General features: G+C 51.6%; 1 protein-coding gene across 2 annotated transcripts in view; it reads right to left on the bottom strand.

Annotated features, from left to right (window-relative positions):
* The window catches only part of ITGA11 (integrin subunit alpha 11), a 130,030-nt gene that overhangs the window by 58,156 nt on the left and 49,311 nt on the right, over positions 1–22,563 (bottom strand). For both annotated transcript variants that reach the window (XM_043919816.1, XM_043919817.1), the window contains exons 3-5: positions 8,119–8,219; positions 3,624–3,715; positions 733–847 (exon numbers count right to left, since the gene is read on the bottom strand). In XM_043919816.1, coding sequence (XP_043775751.1) covers positions 733–847; positions 3,624–3,715; positions 8,119–8,219 — 308 coding nt within the window. The remainder of the gene's footprint in view (positions 1–732; positions 848–3,623; positions 3,716–8,118; positions 8,220–22,563) is intronic.

Below are 22,563 nucleotides of genomic sequence, written 5' to 3'. Positions count from 1 at the left end.
ACCCCGTGGGACTGACCCTTCCTCCTCCCTCCTCCATGCACCACCTTCTGTCTCTGACTGGGCGCTGTTGTCCGGAGAGAGGCTGCCTTTAGCCAGAGGAGCTGATCCCCCGACCTCAGTAAAGCAGGCAGCAGCTGCTTGGGCAATGGTATTTAGCCCACAGGAAAGTGAGGCTCGGAGCCACGCCAGAGGCAAGGTCTGCACTTGACGTCCCAGACTTTCCTGGCAGGTGGGGAGAGAGTGGGAGGTTTGTGTTCCCTGAGGCCCCAGGAAAGCTGGGCAGCGCTTCCTCACGTCCAGGAACACAGATTAGATGGGACTATTACCAGGAATACTTCTGTTCTCCTTGACCCTGCACCTCCAGGGCAGCTGCACTGTGTAGCATCAGAGGGCACCATTCACACTGTAGTCTAAGTGAACCACGTCCCCAGATTTGTGCAGCGAGCAGCCTGCCTGCTGTTCATGGCAACCTGGCCATCTCCTCCTCACTCAGGTTTGCAATGAGCCTCTCTGGCTGCCAGGATGGTCTTCATAACCTTAACCCCCCCACCATCACTCTGTAGGGGAGGGTGGGCCAGGATTGTGACCCCAGAGGTTACCCAGAGAGCCGGAGCCGGGCAGGGCTAGAGTCCAAGCTCTGCTTTGCAGCCACGGGATGGGGTGGTCAGAGCCCGGGGCCTCGCAGGGACTGCCAGTTGCTTAGCCTGAGTCTATAGATTGGAAGCCACTTACGTTGGAGAGCTGGGGCCACAGTCTTGGAGAACCTGAAGTTGGAGTTGACTCGTGAACACATCCCTGTGGTGTAGTAGGAACTGCCACACTCGTGCGACCAGAGCGGGCTGCAGGCCTATGGAGCACAGTATGGACCCCGGTCAGTGGGGAGCCTCAGGGAGGGTCTGGGCCCAGAAGCCTTTGGCCCAGCCCCACCATCCAAGACACCAGATGCTATCCTTAGGATTTAGAGGGTCTTCTCCAAGTCTAACTGAAATCTATCTTGCTGTAACATGTACCAGTTCCCTTGATTTCAGGTGGAAGGGAGACTAATCTTAGAATCCACCTTTGTTTTATTTTCAAAGGTCTCCTTCTCCACCCCATCATCAGGGTTGTGACTCTCCTTCCCCTGCCTGTCTACCCCTCCCACCACACAGGAGGCAGGAAAACCTTGTCCTCCATGGGAGGGGACCCTTCAAAGGCTTTCCTGAAGAGGTCACCTGAAGGTCATTACCAGGCAAACTTCCAGGACAGGGTCCCAACAACATGCCCATGGCTCTTTCTTACTAGGGAAAGGAAAAAGCGTGTTTCTGCTCTTTCTATGAAGTTTGCTGCCAAAACATTGATGTCAGCCCCTCGTTTAAAGACTGAATGATGAGTCCCTCTCAGAGTCATTGAAAATGAAAGCCCAACTTCTGTCTTTATTTTTGTCCTGCTGCTGGAGAACTCAAGACTAAATTTTATTCTGTTATTTCTTTTGGTTTGGAAGAACAATTGTTCTACTTCCAATCCCTTTATTTAATTAGGTTTCTTTTCTAACTCAGATTTTAAAGGTTTTATCTGTGTCTTTTGTTGAAGCTTCTGCAAGTTATTTCTGGAAGTGGGTGAGAATGAATAATGGGAGAGTATGTGATGGATAGGAGAAGGCGATGGCAACCCACTCCAGTACTCTTGCTTGGACAGTCCCATGTATGGAGGAGCCTGGTAGGTTGCAGTCCATGGGGTCGCTACGTGTTGGACATGACTGAACGACTTCACTTTCACTTTTCACTTTCATGCATTGGAGAAGGAAATGGCAACCCACTCCAGTTCTTGCCTGGAGAATCCAAGGGACGGGGGAGCCTGGTGGGCTGCCGTCTATGGGGTCGCACAAAGTTGGACACGACTGAAGCGACTTAGCAGCAGCAACGGCAGCAGCAGGTGATGGATAATGGCTGGAGGGATAGAAGAATGATGGATGGATGGATAGATGATGGATAAATGAATGGAGGATGGATGGATGGGTACATGGATGGATGGTTGATGGATGTGGGAAGGGATGGATGATTAGATGGGAGGATGAGGGGGTAGACTGATAAGCAGACAGATGGGTGGCTGAATGAATGGATGGATGGATAGATGAATAGAGGGAAGGACATTTGGTTGGGGGATGGACTGATGAGTAAATGGATGAATGGATGAGTGAATGAGTTAACAAAGGTTGGTATTTACAAACTAGGGTCTTAACCGCCCCTCACAGGCCCCAGGGGTTGTGTCACACCTTCCCTCTCGGACCTTCATTCCACCTTGTGAAGTCAGTGAAATCAAGTTGATCGGGTTTGACAAGGAGCATCAGACGGAGAAGGGTGTCAGACCAAAGCCCCTGACAAGTATGTGTGGACAGGACCAGGGCTCCTGTTGCCCTTGGTTGTGGATGATGAGGGCTGTGGGCTGACCATTTACTGAGGCGCCTCGGGACTTTCCCTGGTAAAGCCACTATGCTCCTGTCAAATCTCTGAGCATCCCAGTCATCTCACTGCCCTGGTATCTCATTTGTCAACAGAAATGGGCTGATGGGTGGCAGCAGAGAGTGATACCAGCTTTCCTATCTTAAAACGAGTGGTGCATTTTATTGGGCTTTTCGGGGTAATTTACTCTGAAATCTTCTCTTGCAGCTGTTTCTAGGAACCATCAGTCCCAGCATCACCCACATTCATAGTGGTTTACTTGAACATGGTGGCAAGGGGTGGGCAATGTCAATCAATCAGGCCACCTGCACCCGCCCACTGTGAGCAAAGCTTGCATCTGCTTGCCTGGGCGGGTGCAGAGAACTCCCAGCACCTAGTGCTGCTGACTTTCTGTCCTAACAGCATGTTCATATTACTCATTTGTTATCATCACGCCTCCAAACAGAATGGAAGCTTCAGGAGGGCAGGGAGCTCTGCAGACTGCTGAATCCCCAGTGCCCAGCATCAGGCTCAGTTCATTGTAAGAACTCAAAAAATAGTCTAAATGAATGAACATCTCTACCACCTCAGCCCAAGTACTCCTTCCTTTTTCTTCCTTGCTAAGACTAGTTTCTTCTTTAAAAACAAAACAGAACCATTCTCCAGGAAATCTCGTCTGATCCCCCATGCCGTTCAGGTGGCCTGCCCCTCTTTATCCTTTCCTCTGTTGTAGAAACTCTGCATTCACTCATTTATGACTTCCGCCCCAAGTCTTCTCAGGGTATGTGGTGTGTCCTAACTCTTTCATCAATTCTGGAGCAGAGATTCGGCCTCTGCCTTGGACACTGGGCTCCCCAAAGAACAAGATAGCCCCCCCACCCTATTGGACTGTTAATAATCTTTATCCCTGTTCCTTTTTAGGCTGTCTGTTCCATGCTCCCTCCCCCCCCACCTCCAAAGGGAATGTACACAAAAGGCTCAATCCTTTTTCTTGTCTGAATTGTCCCTTGAAAGAGTTTAGGGTGCAGTAGGCAGAATGGCACAGGCAGGAAGCTGGAGGAGGGGCTGCTCCTGGGGCGCACAGGGACGGGTAGTCTGGTGGGCAGGCATGTTCAGCCACTCCATGTCCCTTGCGGCTCCAAGCAGAGGGCATGTGGGGGCAGGAAGGGCTGGGGATTAGAAAGAGGGCCAGTGGGTGGCTCTTACCAGGAAGCTGTTGTCCTTGGGGTTGGTGGCCAGGCTCAGGCCGAGACGCATGTTGTCCTTCCTCTCAGACACGTTGGATAGGGTGACCCTTCCTGGGGTGGAATGGAGAGGCTCAGCCTGCAGTCCCTCCCGCCCGCCTTCCGCCCAGCGTCTGCTGCTGCTGCTGGCGGCCAGAGGGGCCCAAGGCAGAGGCAAACAGGGTCCTCTCCCATTCTGCCTGCCCCTCTGGACCCCTCACTCATCTGCAGATCAGTGAGCCCTTCACGGTTTACTAAGGCCTTGCCCAAAGGTCTTATGATTACTTCCTCTCAACTTGGTGTGAGAAGAGGAATATGAGGCTCAGAGAGGCCAAGCAAGCAGCCCAGAGTCACACAGGAAGCACATGACCGGGCTTTCCATCTCCTAATCCAGAGCTTTCCCTCCTCCAGCCATTTCTGTGTCCCACCCCAAACATACCAGGGCGCCCCACTGAGGCTGGCTCCTCCAGCTCCTCTATGCAGCGTCTCTTCCACATCTTTCTTCAAGCCAACCTGCCATGAGCACTGACCAGTCCCCTGTCCAGCTACCTCAGGGTCCAGCCCTCGGCTCAGCTGATAAACTGACACAAGACAACCGACTCTTTCTCACGGGGAACAAATAGCCAGCTTAACAAGAGCCTTCTAGAGGTCCAAGGTCTTGCCCAAGAATGTCCTTCTGTGGCTGGCCCCCAGAAGAATATTCAGGCAAAGGATTATCAGCTGACCGGGTGGAGGGAGAGGGTCGTGGCAGATTAAAATTACTGAGTCGATTATATTGGGTAAGGTTTTACCAGATCATTCTGTCAGGCCACTGAAGGAAAGATGTGACCTTGAATTCCCCTGTGTGCGTGTGTGTGTGTGTGTGCAGGCACCTGGGAGGTGGGTAGAGTTTAGGGGAAAGTGAGTTGGGATTTTGTTAAGCCCCAGCAAGCAGTCCTCCTGTGCTGTGAACAGAGCCTAGATGTTTTCTTTGCTTAAGGGGAGGGGCGTGATCTCTAAGAACATTTAGCTCTGCTGGCGATTGGAAGTGTGAAGAGTTGGCCAACCCTCTGGGGCCCAGGCCAGCAGGGCCTGGGCCCAGGCACGGGCAGAGCCCAGAACTTCAGACGGCCGGCAGCACTGTGGGCGGGGACAGGGCGATTGTGTTTGTTGATTTTCCCCTTGGTTTCCTGCAGTTTGTAGTAAGGTTCCTTTTGAAATCCAGCCCCTCTTGGCTGTGCTACCAGTGCCTGGGATTGTTTTCTGATTTTTCTGTCCAAACAAACCAGAAAGAAAATCATACTAATAACCCTGGTGCTCTTATGGTGCTTTATCACTTTACAAAGTGCCGCCTGCACCCACCCTCCCAGGACCCCCTCTTGATCCTGGGTGGTCCAGGGGCCACCATTTCCATTTTATAGAGGGGAAAGTCAAGGTGTGCAGAGGGGTTTTGTTGTTGTTCAGTCGCTAAGTTGCATCTGACTCTTTGTGACCCCATGGACTGTAGCCCACCAGGCCCCACTGTCCATGGAATTCTTCAGGCAAGAATACTGGAGTGGGTAGCCATTCCCTTCTCCAGGGGATCTTCCCGACCCAGAAATCAAACCCTGAGTGTATCCTGGATTGGCAGGGGGATTCTTTACCACTGAGCTACCAGAGAAGCCCACGCAAGGGGTGGTGACTTCCATTAATATAATGTCAATCACTGGTAAACGAAAGCGCTGGGACTTGAATCCAGGATAGCCAATGTTACACATCCTGAGTGTCCCCATCTGCCTGCAGGGCCGTGGTGGCAGAGGTATGCAGTGAGAAGTCTGGAGAGGAAGCTCCAAGCCCCAGCTGGGTCACTTTCTCCCCTCAGGGACTTAGAGAATTCTGCCCTTCATTTATTTAAGGGGTGCCCCGTCCTCACCCCACCGCCTCTCTCCCTTCCTTGCCTCAATGACTAAAGTCCTTCGTGAAACTGTGGCCCAGATGCAGACGCCATGGTGGGGAAGACCCTTGTGTTGGAGTAAGAGACCCAGGTTAGAGCCCAGCTTCTTGAAGCAGTCACGAACTCCCCCTCTGTGACCAGGGGAGACTAACCTCTTTCTCAGTGGCTCTGTGTGAGGGGCTGGGGCACACATCCCTCCTCACACAGGGCCTGCCCTCCAGAATCACATTCCCTCCCTGCGCACCCGTCCCTCAGGAAAACCCTGACTTCATCCAGGCTTTGGGAAGAAAGTGCCAGAGGTAAGTAGACTCTGCAACACTGAGGTGTGAATGACTGACATTGACTTCCCCAGAGAGAAAGGAAAGGACATTCCTGGCTCAGTGGGGATTGGAGCTTGGAGCTGCCAAAGGAAAACCCAGAACTCAGGTTTCCTTGCTTTGCATTTTCCACTGTGCGGATAAGGATAAACTGGCAAATGGTCTTCCCGCCTCCTCATTGGGAGGAAAAAAGCTCCTCAAATGAGGTGCCCCCGGACTAGTATTTTTCCTTGGCCGCCACACTCTTCGCTGCCCACTGCCTCCCACGTTAAGCCCCAGTTCCAGGGTCTGATGGCTTCATGTCTGCCATTGCCAGTTGAGGCTCCTCCTTCTTTGGAGGGAAATCAGGTCCACATTGGAAACCACAGCAGGAGAGGAAACTATTAAATGATGGATTCATGTGTCTGGTTCCCACCTGGACCAGGGGGTTTTTCTCGGTGGCCCAGACCCCAGGCTTGTGTGCATGCCTCCCAACACCTGCCTTGCTCTCTCTGCCTCAGCCACACAATCCTTTCCATCCTCCAACAGAGCAAGTTCATTTGTTCCACAGGACCTTTGCACTTGCTTCTCCTCTGCCTGGAATGCTCTGGTCCTGCTGGACTGACTCATCATCAGACGTCTGCTCAAAAGTTACCTTCTCAGGGAAGGCTTCTTCGACCACCCCAGCCCAGTACTCTTGCCAAGGAGAAGCCGCTTCCTACCTCCTCCCCACCCAGCCTCTCTTATCACAACCCTTGGTTCTTCACACAATCTCTCTCCTCACCTGGGGTGGTCCTGCTTTCTAGTTTGTCTCCTCACTTGCCATGCCTTCCCAGCAGAGCCCTTGGCTCCTTGTTCCTGCTGTATCCCCATTAACTAGCATCATGGTTGGCACGCCCTAGGTGCTCATGAGAGGCTGGGGGACATATTAGACCAGAAGTGGATCCTAGGGTCACATATGAGTGAATGTCGGCTCAGAAAGAGCGTGTGGGCTCCCCCTGGACACAGCGAGGAAACTGTACAGCTAGAATGAGACTCCAGCTTGGCCTCTTAGGGAGCCTGTGCTCTCAGGGTGGTGATGACCAGGAGCTGCCAGCCCGACTCCTGCCCGCCCTGGACCGTTTCCTCATGAAGCCTGGGCCACGGCTGTGCTGGGGTCTGAACTTCTCACCCATAGTGCTGACATAGATGTGGCCAGCATGACGCTGAACGCTGTGTGCTGGGACAGCTGGCTGCCCAAGGGATCTGGATTCTGGGGCTTTCTCTTTGATGTAGCCTTTTCATCCATCTGCTTATCTCTTGAAGCTCTGCCATCTCTCCCGCCAGGCCCGGCTCCCCCCACAGCCTCCCCAGAGGGCCCCAGCCTGGTCCTCTAGGATGGAGGCTCCCCTCCTGGAAGAGTGGGAGGCCAAGAGCCCTGCCCTGGGGAAGGTCAGTCCTAGAATCACGGCTTATCCCATGTGGGACCTCCGCCCAAGGCCTGGCCACTGTCAGACCTTTAGGACAAAGCAGAAACGCTTTAGAGAAGTGGTGTGTGTGCCTTAGTGAACTGCGTGCACACACAGGGGTGTGGACGCATAGATTGGGCCCCAGGGCTCTGCAGGGAGGAACAGAGTCATCATTTCAGAAAAGTAGTGCTGCGTAGTTAAAGGCTAAAGGGTGGCTGCAGATTGCCTGGGTCATAGTCCTGAACTTGCTGCTTATTAGCTGACCCCAGGCAGGTCCCCTCACTTCCACCGGCTGTCGTTGATGATTACATCTCATATGGTTGTTGTTGGGATTTAATGAGACAAAAATACCCAAAAGTGCTTAAATCAGTGCCTGGCATTAGGTGAACATATATTGGATTGGCCAAAAAGTTTGCTTGGGCTTTTCTGTAAGATGCTACAGAAAAATTCAAACAAACTTTTTGGAAGACATATGAATGTTGGCCATTACTGTTATTTCAAAGTCCGAAAGAACAAAAAAGATAGGAGGTGTTCCTGCTCCCCTGAGTTGAGGGGCCATGGATGGGCAGAAAGAGCCATGGCCCGGGACACTGAAGACCTGGGTGTGCATCCTGGTCGGCTCCTGACAAGCTGGGTGACTGTGAGAAAGTTGCTTTCTCTCTCTGGCCTCAGCTTCCTCATCTGTAAAATGGGGGCAGCAATACCAGCTGGGTCAGCTCCTAGGGCAGCCACAAGAAAGCAGTGTGACGGGGGGCAGGGACGCGCTTCAGTGCCCGCCCGCTGTGGACAATGGTTGGCCTCCTTGCAGACAGCCCACATTACCCAGGTTGAGCTTGGTGCAGTTCCCTTCGGCCACTGGACACTTGTACACGTCTCCTGTCTTCTGGTGGCCATTGGTTTCCAGTGGGGCGCCAACAACCAACCTGGGAAGGAAAAGAAGACAGGTGAAGATGCTAGGGGAAGTCTTCCTTCCCGGCAAAGGATGGAATCTGCAGGGCCGTGTTGAGGGGAGGTTGGGGTAGGAAGGGTGGGAGGGAATCCTGGATGGGTAGCCCCTGCAGACCTTCGTCAGACTCAGATCTTCGTCTCCCTGGGAGAGGGATGCTGTGGCCTGTCCAGGCCTGGCCAGGAGACACAGAGATGAAGACCAAATGGGCCCAGCAGCAAATGGGATGGAAGCTGTCTCGGCAAGGAGAGTGCAGGGCAGACATCCTGGAGGAGGTGTGCTTGAGCTGGATCTTAATGGGTGAATAGGAGTTTACCAGATGGTAGGAGGGTGGTAAAAAGGATCATTCAGACAGAGGAAGGATGATTTGGGATCTTGGCCATCTGCCATTATCTCTCGGGGGCCTCATTCTTCATCTCATGTGACAGTCTTTCAGCTGGGGACCCAGGGGCTGGGGTACAATGTACAGTGTTCATGGCTGTCCCCTGAGATACCACGTCTTTGCTTGGGGCTTGGGGGGGAGAGGCAGCCAGACGGGGTAAAGAGTGGCCAGGGGTGGCCACCCAACTGGCCCTTGAGCCTCTGTCTTTGTGACCTTATTCAGGGAAAGGGTTTTGGCAATTGTAGTTAAAGATCTCAAGAGGAGGTCATCTTGAATTACCCAGGTGGGCCCTCGATTCAGTGATGTGTCCTTACAGGAGACACACAGAGGAGAGACCCTGGGAGAAGAGGAAGCCATGTGAAATGGAGACAGTGCCAGGAGTGAAGCTGCCACCAGCCAAAGAATGCCTGGGGCCACCAGAAGCTGGAATAAGTAAGGACGATTTCTCCTAGATCCTTTAGATGGAGCAGAGCCCGCCGACACCCTGTGAGAGAGTAAACTTCTGTTTTGGGAAGCCATCTACTTTGTGCTGACTTGTGATGCACCCCCTGGAAATTAATGCATGTTGCTCACATGCACATGTATTTCCAGAGAAAGAGCAACTACTTCCCCCTGACCTGGCCAAGCCCTGGCAGTGCCACCATCCCTCGAGTCCAGGGAGAATCCCACTGCAGTCTGGATGGCCCCGGCCCTCTCCTTAGAGTGCTCCCAAAGCCCCCTCTATCCCTCATGCCCGGCCCACCAGCAGGCAGCATCTTTGGACGTGGCCCAGAGGGGCCCACGAGCAGGCAGACAGAGCCCTAGTGCAGACAGGAAGCAAAATCCTTAAAGCGGGCACTGTTTCCCTTCAGCACCACCTGCCTCTGGCACGTCTGGACCCCTTTAGGCTTTGGGTGCCAGCCCCTCTCTCAGCCACCACCTGCCTGCTGGCTCGGGTCCTGGTGCTGACAGTGACCCAGAAGCTGCCAGGCACAGCTGTGCTCTCCTGGCAGGAGATGCCATGGCTCACACATCCCTGACGTCTCCCAGACCCCGAGGGCCACAGGGACACACGACGCATCGGGAGTGAAGAGACCTTTCCGGAGCCCTGCTCTCCCAGCAGCTTCCCACCCCTGGCAATGTGAGCCAAAGCAGCAGCAATTGCTCATTTTCTGGCTTAAGATTGTTGAGAGGGATGGACATGGAAGTTCAAGTGACACAAGACTTACGTGGCTTCTTATAGTCAGTTATCCCCCTGCCCGCCTCCCACCCACCGCTCTGAAGAGAGAGAACTAAGGTCCAAAGTAGGAGTTAACAGAGCTCTGTTTGAAATTAAGAGTCTATGAAATAAGAGCTGAGGTTTTCCCCTGGGGACCAGATAATGACAGATTCTAAATATATCCACTTATTAAGCATGACTATTTTTGATTGGCAGGAGTTAATTGGACTCATAAAATCTACTTGTCTAGACGACGTGATGCTTGGCCACTTAATTCTGCACGTGACTGTGTGGTCAAGGCTGCTGCATTTTTTTTCTAGCCAAAGAGACAGAGAGGTCAGTAAACAAAGTTTCAAAGCTTGGGCTCCAAGCTTGCTTTTCTGGCTGCTCCCATTTTCAAGGTCAACCTGGTCTGTGACCAAGTGTCCCAGAGGGATGTTCCCTCTGGGAACATGCTTTTCTGGAAAGCATGCCTTCGAGGAACACAATCAAGCAGAGCAGGTTCTAGATTAGAAAAAACAAAACCTGGCCATCTTCTAGAAAAGTGATCCCTGTCCTGCTTGAGACGGCGGACTCCTCACAGCTCTCCCCATTTTACAGAGTGGAATGCTAAAGCCCCATGGACAGCTTGGTGGGCCCCCACTACAGGGCAAGATCTTTGGGCTGAGATTCTAGGAGTTGCTGTGTGGCCTGGAGAAGTTTCACTGACCTTGGTTTTCTTGGCTGTGAAATGTGTTAACAATTCCAGCACTGCTTACCTCCCAGGATCACTGTGGGGACTCACAGATGCCACACGGCATCGACGAACAGGAGTGGGTATAACTAGTAACCTCCACACGAAGACTGGAGCCTTCCTAGAAGTCATCTGTCCTGGAAATGGCCAACATGCAACTATCTTGGTAAATACACCAAGTCATCGTGACCCCAAATTTGCCTGAAGAAACTCTGTCCTTTTCAAAGAATAAGAGCCACCCCCTACCTCCCAGCCCCATTCTCCCAAACATGATTCCTCTGGGGTCCTTGGCACTGCATGATGCAGCAGGACAGGGCTTACTGTCCTCATAGTACAGATGCAGAAATCGAGGCCCAGAGAGGTGAGCTGACGCAGGTCCCATGATTTGTTAATGGCAAAGCTGGGACTAGTTCCGGGGCAGTTTTCTCTGTGTTGCCCCAAATATTTCTTTGTTATGAAGGAGGAGGGGCCTGGGTCAGCCCTCTTTGCCATTCTTGAGTCTTGGCATTACGTGTGCCCATCAGGCTTGAGGTTTTGAGAATATGATTCAGTCTCACTGGCGGGATAACTGGCGAAGCGCAGGGGAAATGTTTGCGTCACCCCCAAGACCAGCCAAATTGCTCCTGGGGTCTGGCACCCCTGCCGCTCCGGCAGCCTCAGCCTTATATAGCCATCTGTAGCCTCAAGGCCTGTTGCGCTTCCCAGGGGCTGGACACCCTATACCCTCTGGCGTGGGCACCAGATGGCAAACCCCAAAGGTCGTGGCAAGCATCAGGCCCTTTCCGTGGGCCACATAGCGTGACTCACGGGCTGTGGGCTCCCAGCCTTCCTCCCATGGAGGCGGGGAGATGGGCTGCTGAGAGGGGAGGATTGGAGGCTGGCTTCGGTCACAGACCTGGAGGACCCCTCCCTGGGGGTGGCTTTCTTTTTATTCCTTATTCTTTTCTGGTTGCACTGGTCTTCCTCGAGGTGCAGTACAATGGCTCTTTGTTGCTGCATGTGGTCTTTCCTCTAGGTGCTGTGTCCTACCCGCCGCCCCCGCCCCACCGCCGCTTCTCACTGCGGTGACTTTAGTTGCAGAGCATGACTGCGAGGGCTTCAGTAGTTACAACTGCAGGCTCAGTCATTGTGGTGCCCAGTCTTAGTTGCCCCGTGGCGTGTAGGATCTTAGTTCTTGGACTAGGGATCGAACCTGTGTCCCCTACATTGGCAGGCAGATTCTTAGCCACAGGGCCGCCAGGGAAGTCCCTGGTGTTGCTTTCTAAGCAGGGTCTTGCCAAGGGAGGGGCTTACTATGGAGATGGCCACCTGAGGAAGGCAGGATGCGGCCTTGCTGCACGCCAGGCCCCTGGGATCCCAGCAGGACATGGCCTAGGAGAAGGGGCCCCTGGATCCCTACCTCACACCCTCGCCAACAAAGCCTGATGGAGACCTCAGCCCTGGTTCCATCCTTCAAGGCAATTTAATCTCTGAACCTTTTACATGGACATGAGTTTGAGTAAACTCTGGGAGTTGGTGATGGACAGGGAGGCCTGGCCTGCTTCAGTCCATGGGGTCGCAAAGAGCTGGACATGACTGAGCGACTGAACTGACTGAACTGATGGGGGAAGAAAGGTAACACGTACCCCCAGGGCGTGTAAATTTACAGGTCAATTACACCAGTGCATAGCTGTCAATCTGTGTACTGAACATCAGTAATCCTATTTTTTCCAGATAAAAGATAAACCTAAATAGAACTAAATAAAAATAGTCATTTTATTTCTAGGTTCCAGTATGCTGTCCTGTGCATCCCCTGTGGGGTGCAGACCCCACCCTGGAGACCATCCCTTTAAGACCCAGCTCAAAGTCCCATCTGCTCCAGGAGACCCTCACTGGTTAGCCCAGGCTTTCCCACATAAACTGGCATGAAATCCCTGCTGCCGGCTGTGGCCAGTGTTTTAGCATCACAATTCCTTGAGGGCCCAATTGCCCTCATCTGCCCTAGCAGACCACCTTGCTAGGTTGGTCTTGAAGCCCAGGGTAAAAGGTCCCCAGGGACTGATCTGACCTTCTGTCTGACAGTCTACAGCAGCAGCAATTTCAAGAGTTTTTGGTTTTGCCTCAGGTCTAAGAGGGGATTTCCCTGGTGGCTCAGTGATAAACAATTTGCCTGCCAATACAGAAGATGCCGGTTTGATCCCTGGGTTGGGAAGATCCCCTGGAGAAGGAAATGGCAACCCAGCCCAGTATTCTTGCCTGGGAAATCCCATGGACAGAGGAGCCTGTGGGGCCACAGTCCATGGAGTTGTAAAAGTGTCAGACTAAACAACAACAGGCCTAAGAGGAGCCTCCAGATGCAGTGCCTGGGAAAAAGGCTGCTGAGAAATTGAACGTTTTCTCACACAGAGGTTCAATGACGTGACCCAGGTCCCATTTAAAGTCAACATTGCTTACTTCCCTAGTTTTCCATTTCCATTTCCCCAACAGTCCTCATTTCTGTTTGTGGATCCAGGAAAGCTGGCTCCATATCTGGTTGTAGGGACTGAGCAGATCCTGCAGGCCAGGCCAGTGTTATCCTTGGACTGAAGTGGTTGAGTCATGGCAGGTCAGTGATGTAACTCACCCAATCTCAGTATCTCCTCTTAGGCTTTAGGGACCAAAGTAGTCCCTGTTCTCTGGATGACACGGTGTACAGATGCAGAACTGGAACTGCTAGCAGCCACCTTACTGATGAGGGGCATGAGCTGATGTATTGAGAGAGGAAGGACTGAGAGAAGCATCGAGAGAAAGAGCTGAAATTCCAATGATACTGTGAACCCCTGGATCAAACTGTACCTGAAGCATGCTGCTGCTGGATTCTTCAGATATATAAGCAATAACTACTTTTTACTACATAAGTCTAAATTAAGTTTTTAGGTATTTATAACTGAAAGTATCCTAAGTAGAGTGTAAGGCAGAAAAAAACAAAAAAAACCCAAACCCAAAAGCTCATAGTTAAAATTACCCTTAGAAATTCCATATACTACTATTCTAAAAGAGGAACACAGCATCCAGGATCAATGAAAGAGGAGCAGATTCATATCCCCCAGCTCATGCTCCATCTGGGGCATATACTTAATGTGTGAGTGGTGGGCAGACTTGCTGACACCATGTATATTATTTCTCTCTGGTTGTTTAACTGAATGCATAAACTGCCCTCAGTTTCAGCCTTGTGGAAACAGAAATCCTTTTGTTCTGTGTGCATCCCACTTACAACAAGCCCCTTGGACAGAAAGCCCTGTAGCCCAGATGTTTCTGGTTACCTGGTAACTGGTCTTGTAGACCATCAGAGTTGGGAGGAAATGTGGAGGTTCCTTGGGCTAAGTTTGTCATGTCCCAGTGAGGCATCGGAAGTATTATGTCTGACGACTCAGAGGAGATGGTGACAGAGCAGGATGGGTGCAGGGTGTCCTGACTCCCAGGGCAGTGCTCCCCACTCCAAGCCTTGGAGGGTGGAAGAGGCTGAGAGTCTAGGCTCAGCTTGGCCTTTACTGGCTGTGTCTGGGGAGGCAGTTGTGAGCAGTTTAGCTCCCCAGTAGATGGGACCAGCAGAAGCCATGGGAACAAAAAGGCCACCAGCTGTTGGGGAAGGAAAAAGGACATCTTCAAAGAATGGGCTTGCTCCTGGAGGAGGTCCTGAGTCAGAGATCAGCCTGGACTGGCTTGTAGAGGCAAGATGTGGGCTTCATCCCCTCTCTGGTCAGCATCTTTGCCCCTCACTGTGATACCTGGACTTCACATCCCAGAAAGTCCAATTATCATCAACCATTTACTTTAATGAATCATTTAAAATTTTTTAAATTTATTTTTAATTGAAGGATAATTGATGCAATTGAATCGTATTTGATTTTGATCACCAGAACAGTTTTGGGTCTGAAAGGACAGACTGTATCTGAGGTTCAGAAGGTGGATGTGACAGGCCTGTGGGGAGACACTGGTCAGTTTCAGATCTGGGACTGCAAGTCTGGTGCTCTGTCCACCATCATGAAGGAGGGGCAAGTTCAGCAAACCCAGCTCTGGGCGCGGGGCAGCACCTAGCATGTGGAGAGGGCTGCTCTCCCCCACCCAAGCCAGCTGGGCCTGCCCCCCAGGAGACGCTGCTCTTCCTCACCTGTTCCTCTCTCCAGCACCCCTCTTCCACTCAAACCCACACCAGGCCCTCTGCTCCATTTCTCGCTGGCTTCATTTCCTTCACTGAAATCAGATTGAGGTATCAGGGAGGGGCTCCCACTTGAGAAGCAGAGAGCTTAAGGGAACAAAGAGAGACTATTCCTCTAGCAAGCTGTTTCTCTCGCTCTCTCTCCATGGAAAATGTAACCTCCTCCAGCCAGCTGAGTCCGGGGGCTAATGTGTTCAAGATGGGGCCGGGGAAGCGCTAAGCTCAGCAAACTCTGGCCTGGCTGGGGGTGGGGTGTGAAGGGAGAGCTCTCCCCACCCCCAGGGCCTGCCGAGGGGAGCTGGGCCGGTTGGAGGGGCTTGTGGTTCACTGTGGCCCAGGTGGCTGGAGGCCTGGACTCCTGGAGGCCAGGAGAATGAGAACCCCTCTGTCTGCCAGCACACTTCTTACTCCCTCCCTCCATAAACCCCTCCTCAGACATGAGGATCCACTGGGTGTATTTTAAGCAACCATGTACACTGTGATGGTTCAGTTCATGTGTCAACCTGACTGGTCCACGGCGGTGCCCAGATATTTGGTCAAACAGTATTCTGGGTGTGTCTGTGAGGGTGTTTTTGGTGAGATTACTAGTTAAATCTGTAGACTGAGTAAAGCAGATTGTCCTCCCCAATATGGGTGGGCCTTGTCTAATCAGCTGAAGGCCCGAATAGGACAAAAAGGCTGACCCTCCCCTGAATAAGAGAGAATCCATCCTGACTGACTGCCTCTGAGCTGAGATATTGACTTTTTCTTGCCTTGGACTCAAATGGAAATGCTGGCTCTTCCTAGGTCTCCAGCTTGTTGGCTTTCAGACTGGAACTACACTCTCAGCTCTCCTGGGTCTTCAATCTGCTGACTCACACTGCAGATGTGGGGAACTGCCAGGCTCCATAACCTTATGAGCCAACTCCTTATAATCTCTCTCTTCCTTTCTCTACCTATCTATGCTGTTTCTCTGAGGAGCCCTGACTAATACAGTTACACAGTGCGTATACGTTCTGAGGCCTTTACGATATTATTTCCCGTGGCTGATGACCCACACCCTCATTCATCCACTGACTCTTACACACTTACTGAACTCCTGTGAATGCAGCAAGCACTGAGGGCAGGGCGGGGAACACGCGGTCTCTGCCTTCAGGAGGCCTCCAGCCTAGCAGGGCAGGCGGGCAGGCCAACAGGCCATTACAGCAGAGCAGTGGTTCTCAAGATGGTCCCCAGCCCAGCCGCGCCTGCCTCCCCAGGAGCTTATTAGAAACGCATCATCTTGGGCCCTACCTGAGACCAACAAGGAAGAGAACAGAAACTGTAGGTGGGTTCCAGCATCTGTGTGTTATCAAGCCCTCCAGGTTTGAGAAGCACCACGTAGGGGAACAGAGGCATGACCACCACAACCCTTGTTGGCTCAAAGCCCCACATCCATTCTAGTGAAACCCATCCTCTTCACCAGGTCTTCCGAGGCGCTGTATTTCTCACTGTGGCCCACCAGTCTGTCCCCACCTTTACCACGGCTGCTATGAACGCTGTGCACAGAGGGGTCATCATTTAGGATTCAGTTCCAATGTCACTTTCCCAAAGATGCTTTTCCCGATTACCTGTCACTCCCACCTCCCCACCTTGCCTTCTCTTTCTCATAGCACTCTGCACTCTCAGATGCTGTCTTCTAATCATCTTTATCTCGCAGTAGGATTTGAACTGCTAGGGAGCTAGGACCTTGTCGGTCAGGTTGGCAGCTCTGAACACTCCAGCTCCCAGACAGTGCCCGACACCGATTAGGGCCTCCAAATATAGTTGTTGAACAAATCAGCTAAATGCCTGGCTTAGTGGCACCACCGTAATCCGATAGCCTGCAGCTGGGACCACTGACAGCAGGCCTTCTTTTGTCTGCCAACACCTGTTGACTCAGCTGGGAGAGGAGAACCGGCTCTAGAGGAGGAACCACAGACTGCACATCCTGGTCTGAGACAAGGCTGTTGACTGCCTTGGGCCTCAGTGTTCCCATCTGCTGAATGGGACTGAGCCACTGCCCGGGCTACTGATCACCCAGGGCTTCAAGGGCGGTAGGCGGGGGCGGCGCCCAGGCCTTGCTGGTCATCAGAGTCACCTGGGGAGTTACAAATGCAGATTCCTGGGCACAATGTCCAGAAGACTCTAATTCAGTCAGTTGGGGCCTGGGGCCTGGAAATCTAGTTTTAGAAGCTCCCAGACATGCAGGCAGGATGGGAAGCCCTTGTATGAAACACCCGCTGAAGAAGCAGAGAGGAGGCCCTCTGGACAAGTGAAAAACCATATGTCTGAGGAATTTTTGCTACATTATGGGGATCACGACCACAACAACTTGCTTGACCATCCAGGAATGATCCAGGATTTTTGGATTTTTAAAAGAATTTTGGATTTTTAAAAAAATCCAAAAATGTTTGGATTTCTAAAAAAAAAGTTTGTTTCTTTTGGTCATAAGGAAACATATAGAAATATCTGCTTTAATTGATGCAAAAAAGTATGACACAAAAACTATTAAGAATTTAGATTATAAAAATAATACATGCTTATATAACATTCATAGCACAGAACTGTGGAAAGTATAATGTGCATGACCATTCATGCCCCTTCTCAACCCAGGCCTCTATAGATGAAATTACTATTAGCAGCAGGGATGCAGAAGAACTTCTAGGCGTTTATGTAGGAAATTAAAAAAATGAAATCACCCTACACACACGGTTCTGCAGTGTGCTGTTTCACTTAATTATTTTATACTTTTCGTGTCAGTATATATCAATGCCACACTTAGACCTGGTCACCCCTGCCTGGGTCCTGCACTGACCCTTCTCACCCCTTTCTATGGGGTGAGGAGTCCTGGGGATCAAGGGGAGAGGAATCCAGAGCACACATCCCCCGACTCCGGGTCATTGGGACACCAGAATTGCCAGCTCCAACAGCTCAGGACAGGTTTCTTCCCTGGATCTGCCTTTCTGATGGTGGACCATACCACTGCTTGCTAGGGGTGTGGACTGCTGCTGCTGCTGCTAAGTCGCTTCAGTCGTGTCCGACTCTGTGCGACCCCAAAGACGGCAGCCCACCAGGCTCCCCCGTCCCTGGGATTCTCCAGGCAAGAACACTGGAGTAGGTTGCCATTTCCTTCTCCAGTGCATCAAAGTGAAAAGTGAAAGTGAAGTCGCTCAGTCGTTCCGACTCTTAGCGACCCCATGGACTGCAGCCTACCAGGCCCCTCCGTCCATGGGATTTTCCAGGCAAGAGTACTGGAGTAGGGTGCCATTGCCTTCTCTGGAGGTGTGGACAGAGCTTGGATATATATATGGGTGGGGTGTCCACACGTGTGAGATCCCTTTAACATCAAGAGGGAACTATAGGTGGGAGGGAAAAATGATGGGCCATGGGCCAGAGGCCCCATTTGTTTTTTCAGCCCAGGACCCTCACTGTCAGGGGCGGCGCTGGTATAGATGGATAGAATAACTCTGTCTCATCCTTTACACTGGTTAGTAGTCTAATAGTAGTAGTGTTATTCGTTCAGTCATGTCTGACTCTTTGTGACTCCAATGACGATAACCCACGAAGCTCCTCTGTCCATGGAATTCTCCAGGCAAAAATACTGGAGTGTGTTGCCATCCCCTTCTCCAGGACGCAGGATCAAACCTGGGTCTCCTGCACTGCAGGCAGAGTCTTTACCATTCTCCTATTGATGAATATTGAAATTGTTTCATCCCTTTTCCTATTGAAAACTGTTAAGGTGCTTAAACATTTTTTTCCTGGGACTTCCCTGGTGACCCAGTGGTTAAGAATCTGCCTGCCAATGTAGGGGACATAGGTTGGATTCCTGGCCAGGGAAGATTCCACATTCCTTGGGGCAACTAAGCCTGTGTGCTACAAATACTGAGCCTGTGCTCTAGAGCCCATGCTCTGCAACAAGAAAAGCCACCCCAATGAGAAGTCCATGCACTGCAACGAAGAGTAGTCTCAGCTCACTGCAGCTAGAGGAAGCCCACGCACAGCAATGAAAACCCAGCGCAGGCAAAAATAAACAAATAAAAGTACAAAAAGCTTTCCCCATCACACAAGGTCTTTATCAATACTGATGAATAAAAAGCCCTCAGTGCCCAGTGGGGATGTTCAGCAATGCCCGGAGTGGGTACAGAGCGCTGCCTGTCACTGTGCAGGCTAGCCCTGGAGCCTCCCCGTCATCTTGGGCACAGAGCCCGCTGACAGGCATCCTCACAGCTGTTGATCTCGCAAGCTTGACGCTCTGCTTTGTTCCTGGGAATTTCTGGGTCCTCCTCAGCTACAGCCAAACAGCATTTTTTCCTAATGTGCAGAACTTTGAACAGAAGACCAAAGGGGAGGGGAGGTGACGGCAAAGCACACTTTCAACCCATTTGAAGGGAAAATGAGGGCCTGACCCACTGACTGTGAAGAAGAGAGTGGCCAGCTTGTGCCGTCGAGCTGGATGCCCCTTGCCTCCTCATGTCCCGATGCCAAGTCTCACAGGGCTGCTGGTCCTTTTATCACCATACTTGGCATTCTCATTCCTGCCTCTGTGTGCAGTCCCCTCATCACAAACCATTGAACTGACTCCCTTTTATCCACTCATTAGTGCCTCTTCCTCCAGGAAGCCCTCCTTGATCTCTCAGCTAAAAGATCTCTCTCAGTTCTCATGATGCTTTGTATCCTTCTTGTCTATTTTTTCTCCCCTTTAGATAGTTTGCCCCTAGTTAGCAGAGGCAACTTTAAATGTCCCCCTTGGTGCTGCTCAAAGTACTTTGAACACAGTCAAGTCTCAGTAACTGTTGAGTGAATAACAGATGGACAGATGCAGGCAGCTGCTCATTTTGCAGAGACAAGCTGAATCTTCATTCTGCTTCTTGGAATGTAGCTGGGAGCAGAGCTGTGTTGAGCTCTTCTGGGTACCATCTGCAGGTGGACCACCAGTGTTGGGATGCCCTTGGCCCAGTTCCCCAGGAAAGCGTCTGTGGTCTGATGTTGGCCCCCATCCCCTGCAAGAAAGGCTGCATCCACAGTGTAAAAATCCCCCTTTCTCTTTTCAAAATGTCTGATAACGCTTGCTTGATTTTCCAAGGCATGCTGAGTCTTTCCCATCTCCCCCATCACCCAGGTTTATCACAACTCTTTCCTCTGAAAATGAAACATAAACACAGTGATAGCGTGGGCAGATGTTTCTCAGTGGAATGTACACATTTAATTTCTTGGTATGCACTGGTCTGATGGTTCCTTGGTAGTACTTGGCAGTTGCAAGGAAAGAGGGTTTGGAATTGGGGGGTGGCATGCGTCCTTTAGCTCATAATTAGGATGGTGATACTTTCTATGTGACCAGTGAACTCACTGAACAGCTCATTTCATCCTGCCCACGGCTAGGGGAGGCAGCTGGACAAGGAGAGGTGGTCCCATCAGACGAGAGAAGGAAGCAAGGCCCAGAGAATGAGCAGATCCTCTGAGTAGAGGCTGAGACACAACTGGGACACAATATTCTGATTGTGTCCACAGCTCTTTCCACTAGTCATGTGGACTCAGCTGAGGTAGAACAGAGGAGAGGGCCTGGAGGCAAAAGGACAGATACTATTTTTTGGTCATGGGCCTGTTGACCTGTCTAGGGAGAGCTCTGATCTATTCCCAGATGGGCTTAAGTGACCCGGGGTGATCCACTTGCTCCCTCAGGGCCTCAGTTTCCTCATCTGTAAAAGGACAGGTTTGGACAAGTTCAGTCTGAAGAAATAGTTGAGAACTGGCTGTGTGCCAGACACTGCGGATTGAGGCAGAGTTCATACACTTCGTCTGGTGGGGCTCAGAGACCAAACCTGATGACCTCGGGGTGGAGGACAGCACTGTGTGTGTGGGAGCAGGTGGGTGAGGCACAGTGCAAGGGCCCTTGCTCAGCCATCTGGGAAGGCTTCCTGGAGCAAGCAACTCTTGGATGGAGGCTTGCAGGTAGAGAGAAGTCATTCGGTGAAGAAGGGGCAGGGGCTTCCTTCAGAGAGGACAGACAGCTGAGTCCTGATTGTGCCAGCGCTTAGGTGCATTATCTAACATGCTTTCCTGGGGGGAAGGCTGGGCCTGGGAGGGACCCAGAGGGACAGACAAGTTCCCGTCTTCACAGAGCTTGTGGTGAAGTCATCCTCAACCCAGGCTCGCATCGTTCATCCCTCATCTTTCTCGCCACCCACCCACACCTCCCTGACATTCCAAATCTGCTCTTGTCTCCCTTCACTCACCCAGAGAACTCTATCTAAAGTGGCATGAAGTGTAGACAGATAGATGCCCAGATGTTTGAGAACACTGCATCATCCCCCTGCATCAGGTAACCCCCACCTGCTTTCTGGTCTCTGTATCCCCGCTACTGGATTCAGGTAGTGAGGGTCACTCTCCGCATAAGCCTGGAAAGGAGCTAGCCTCAGAATCCATGAGAACTCACAGACTCTTAAAAAAGGATTCAGTGGTTCAGAACCTGTTTGGGCATTAGCCTTGCCTGGGGATTCCTACCTCCAGAGAGTCTGACTTTTGTTAAGTCTTGGGTTGGGTTGAGGAATCTGTTTTCTTTTTTAAACTTTCACAGGCAATTCTGTTCTGCCAGCCTTAGGAATCCCTAGATTATATTATCAGGTGATTATCAGGGTTTGAAAGAATGGAACTGGGGGTGGCGTGCCCCAGTAGGAAAGAGTTGATAAAACTGGGTCATGTGTTCATCTACTTTCAAAGCACTTTATATGAACAGATAAACAAACGAATGCACCAAAGAATGAATGTTTGGGGGGAGGGCTGTGTCAGAAATTGTGCTAGGCACTTCCTCTGACATTAATTTGGTTAATCTTTATTACAGCCTCGTGAAAGAGAGAAGCAGCCCCATGTTGAAGTCATGGAAACTGCAGCCCAGAGAAGCTAAGTCACTCACCCAGGTCACCCAGCTGGCTAAGGGGCAGCTCCTTGGCCTCTCTCTCCTGCCTGGTCCTCTCCCCATCTCTGGGGGATGGGTGGGGTGTAGGAGAGCAGAGAACACAGAAGCCAGTCTGTGTTCCATTAGGGAGCCCCTGGCTGCCTGGGGGAATCACTGGCTCTGCAAAATCCTTCGAAGTACTTTCTTCCATTTGGTTAAAGCTCAGATTGCTTTCCCTCCTCCTCCTTCCGGGCTGTGAGTAATGGCTACTCTGACAGCATTCCTCTTATTTTGAGAAGCTGAGAAGAAACAAAGGCCATGGACTCACTTGAGCCACAGGAGGGCAAAGCCTGTCTTGACATTTTTGGAAACGTCATCCTCCTTGGGTTACAAAATCCTTGGCTCAGCAGCTGGGGAGAGGCAGGGGGACAGCTCAGAGAGGGGCTGCTGTCTCAGGAAAGCCATTCTGGGGAGTGGGAAGGCAGCGGGGGTGGGGGGACAAGCTGCCATCTACTACCACTGCCCTCTGCTCTCTGCCTGACTTCGCTTCTGCTGGGCCCCTCCAAGGTTTCCAGGGGAAAGAAAAAGACAGAAGATGCCGACCTCTCCCATGGGGGTGGCCATTTTCCCCAGATTCTTTATAACAAGAACATCCAGCTTTGGGCTTCCTTGAGGTTTAGGAACCAGTTCTAGAACCATTCTCTTCTACTCCTGTTGGCCTGTGCCAAGCACCAGAGATGCAGACAAGTAAAAGGCAAGCCCTGCCCTTGGGGACTTGTAGCCCCCTTTCTCTCCTTACTCTCTTGGCTCTTCACTCTCCATCCCATCTTCTCTCTTCTTCCTTACACTCCATTTCATTTTCCATTTCTCTTAACTGGCTTCTTCTATTGAGGTGGTCAAGAAGTTGATTTGGATTTGTCCAAGTGGGGAAAAACCCAA

The sequence above is a fragment of the Cervus elaphus genome, chromosome 12 (genome assembly GCF_910594005.1).
Source record: "Cervus elaphus chromosome 12, mCerEla1.1, whole genome shotgun sequence".
Lineage (NCBI taxonomy): Eukaryota > Metazoa > Chordata > Mammalia > Artiodactyla > Cervidae > Cervus > Cervus elaphus.
This window is presented reverse-complemented; position numbering and strand designations above follow the sequence as displayed.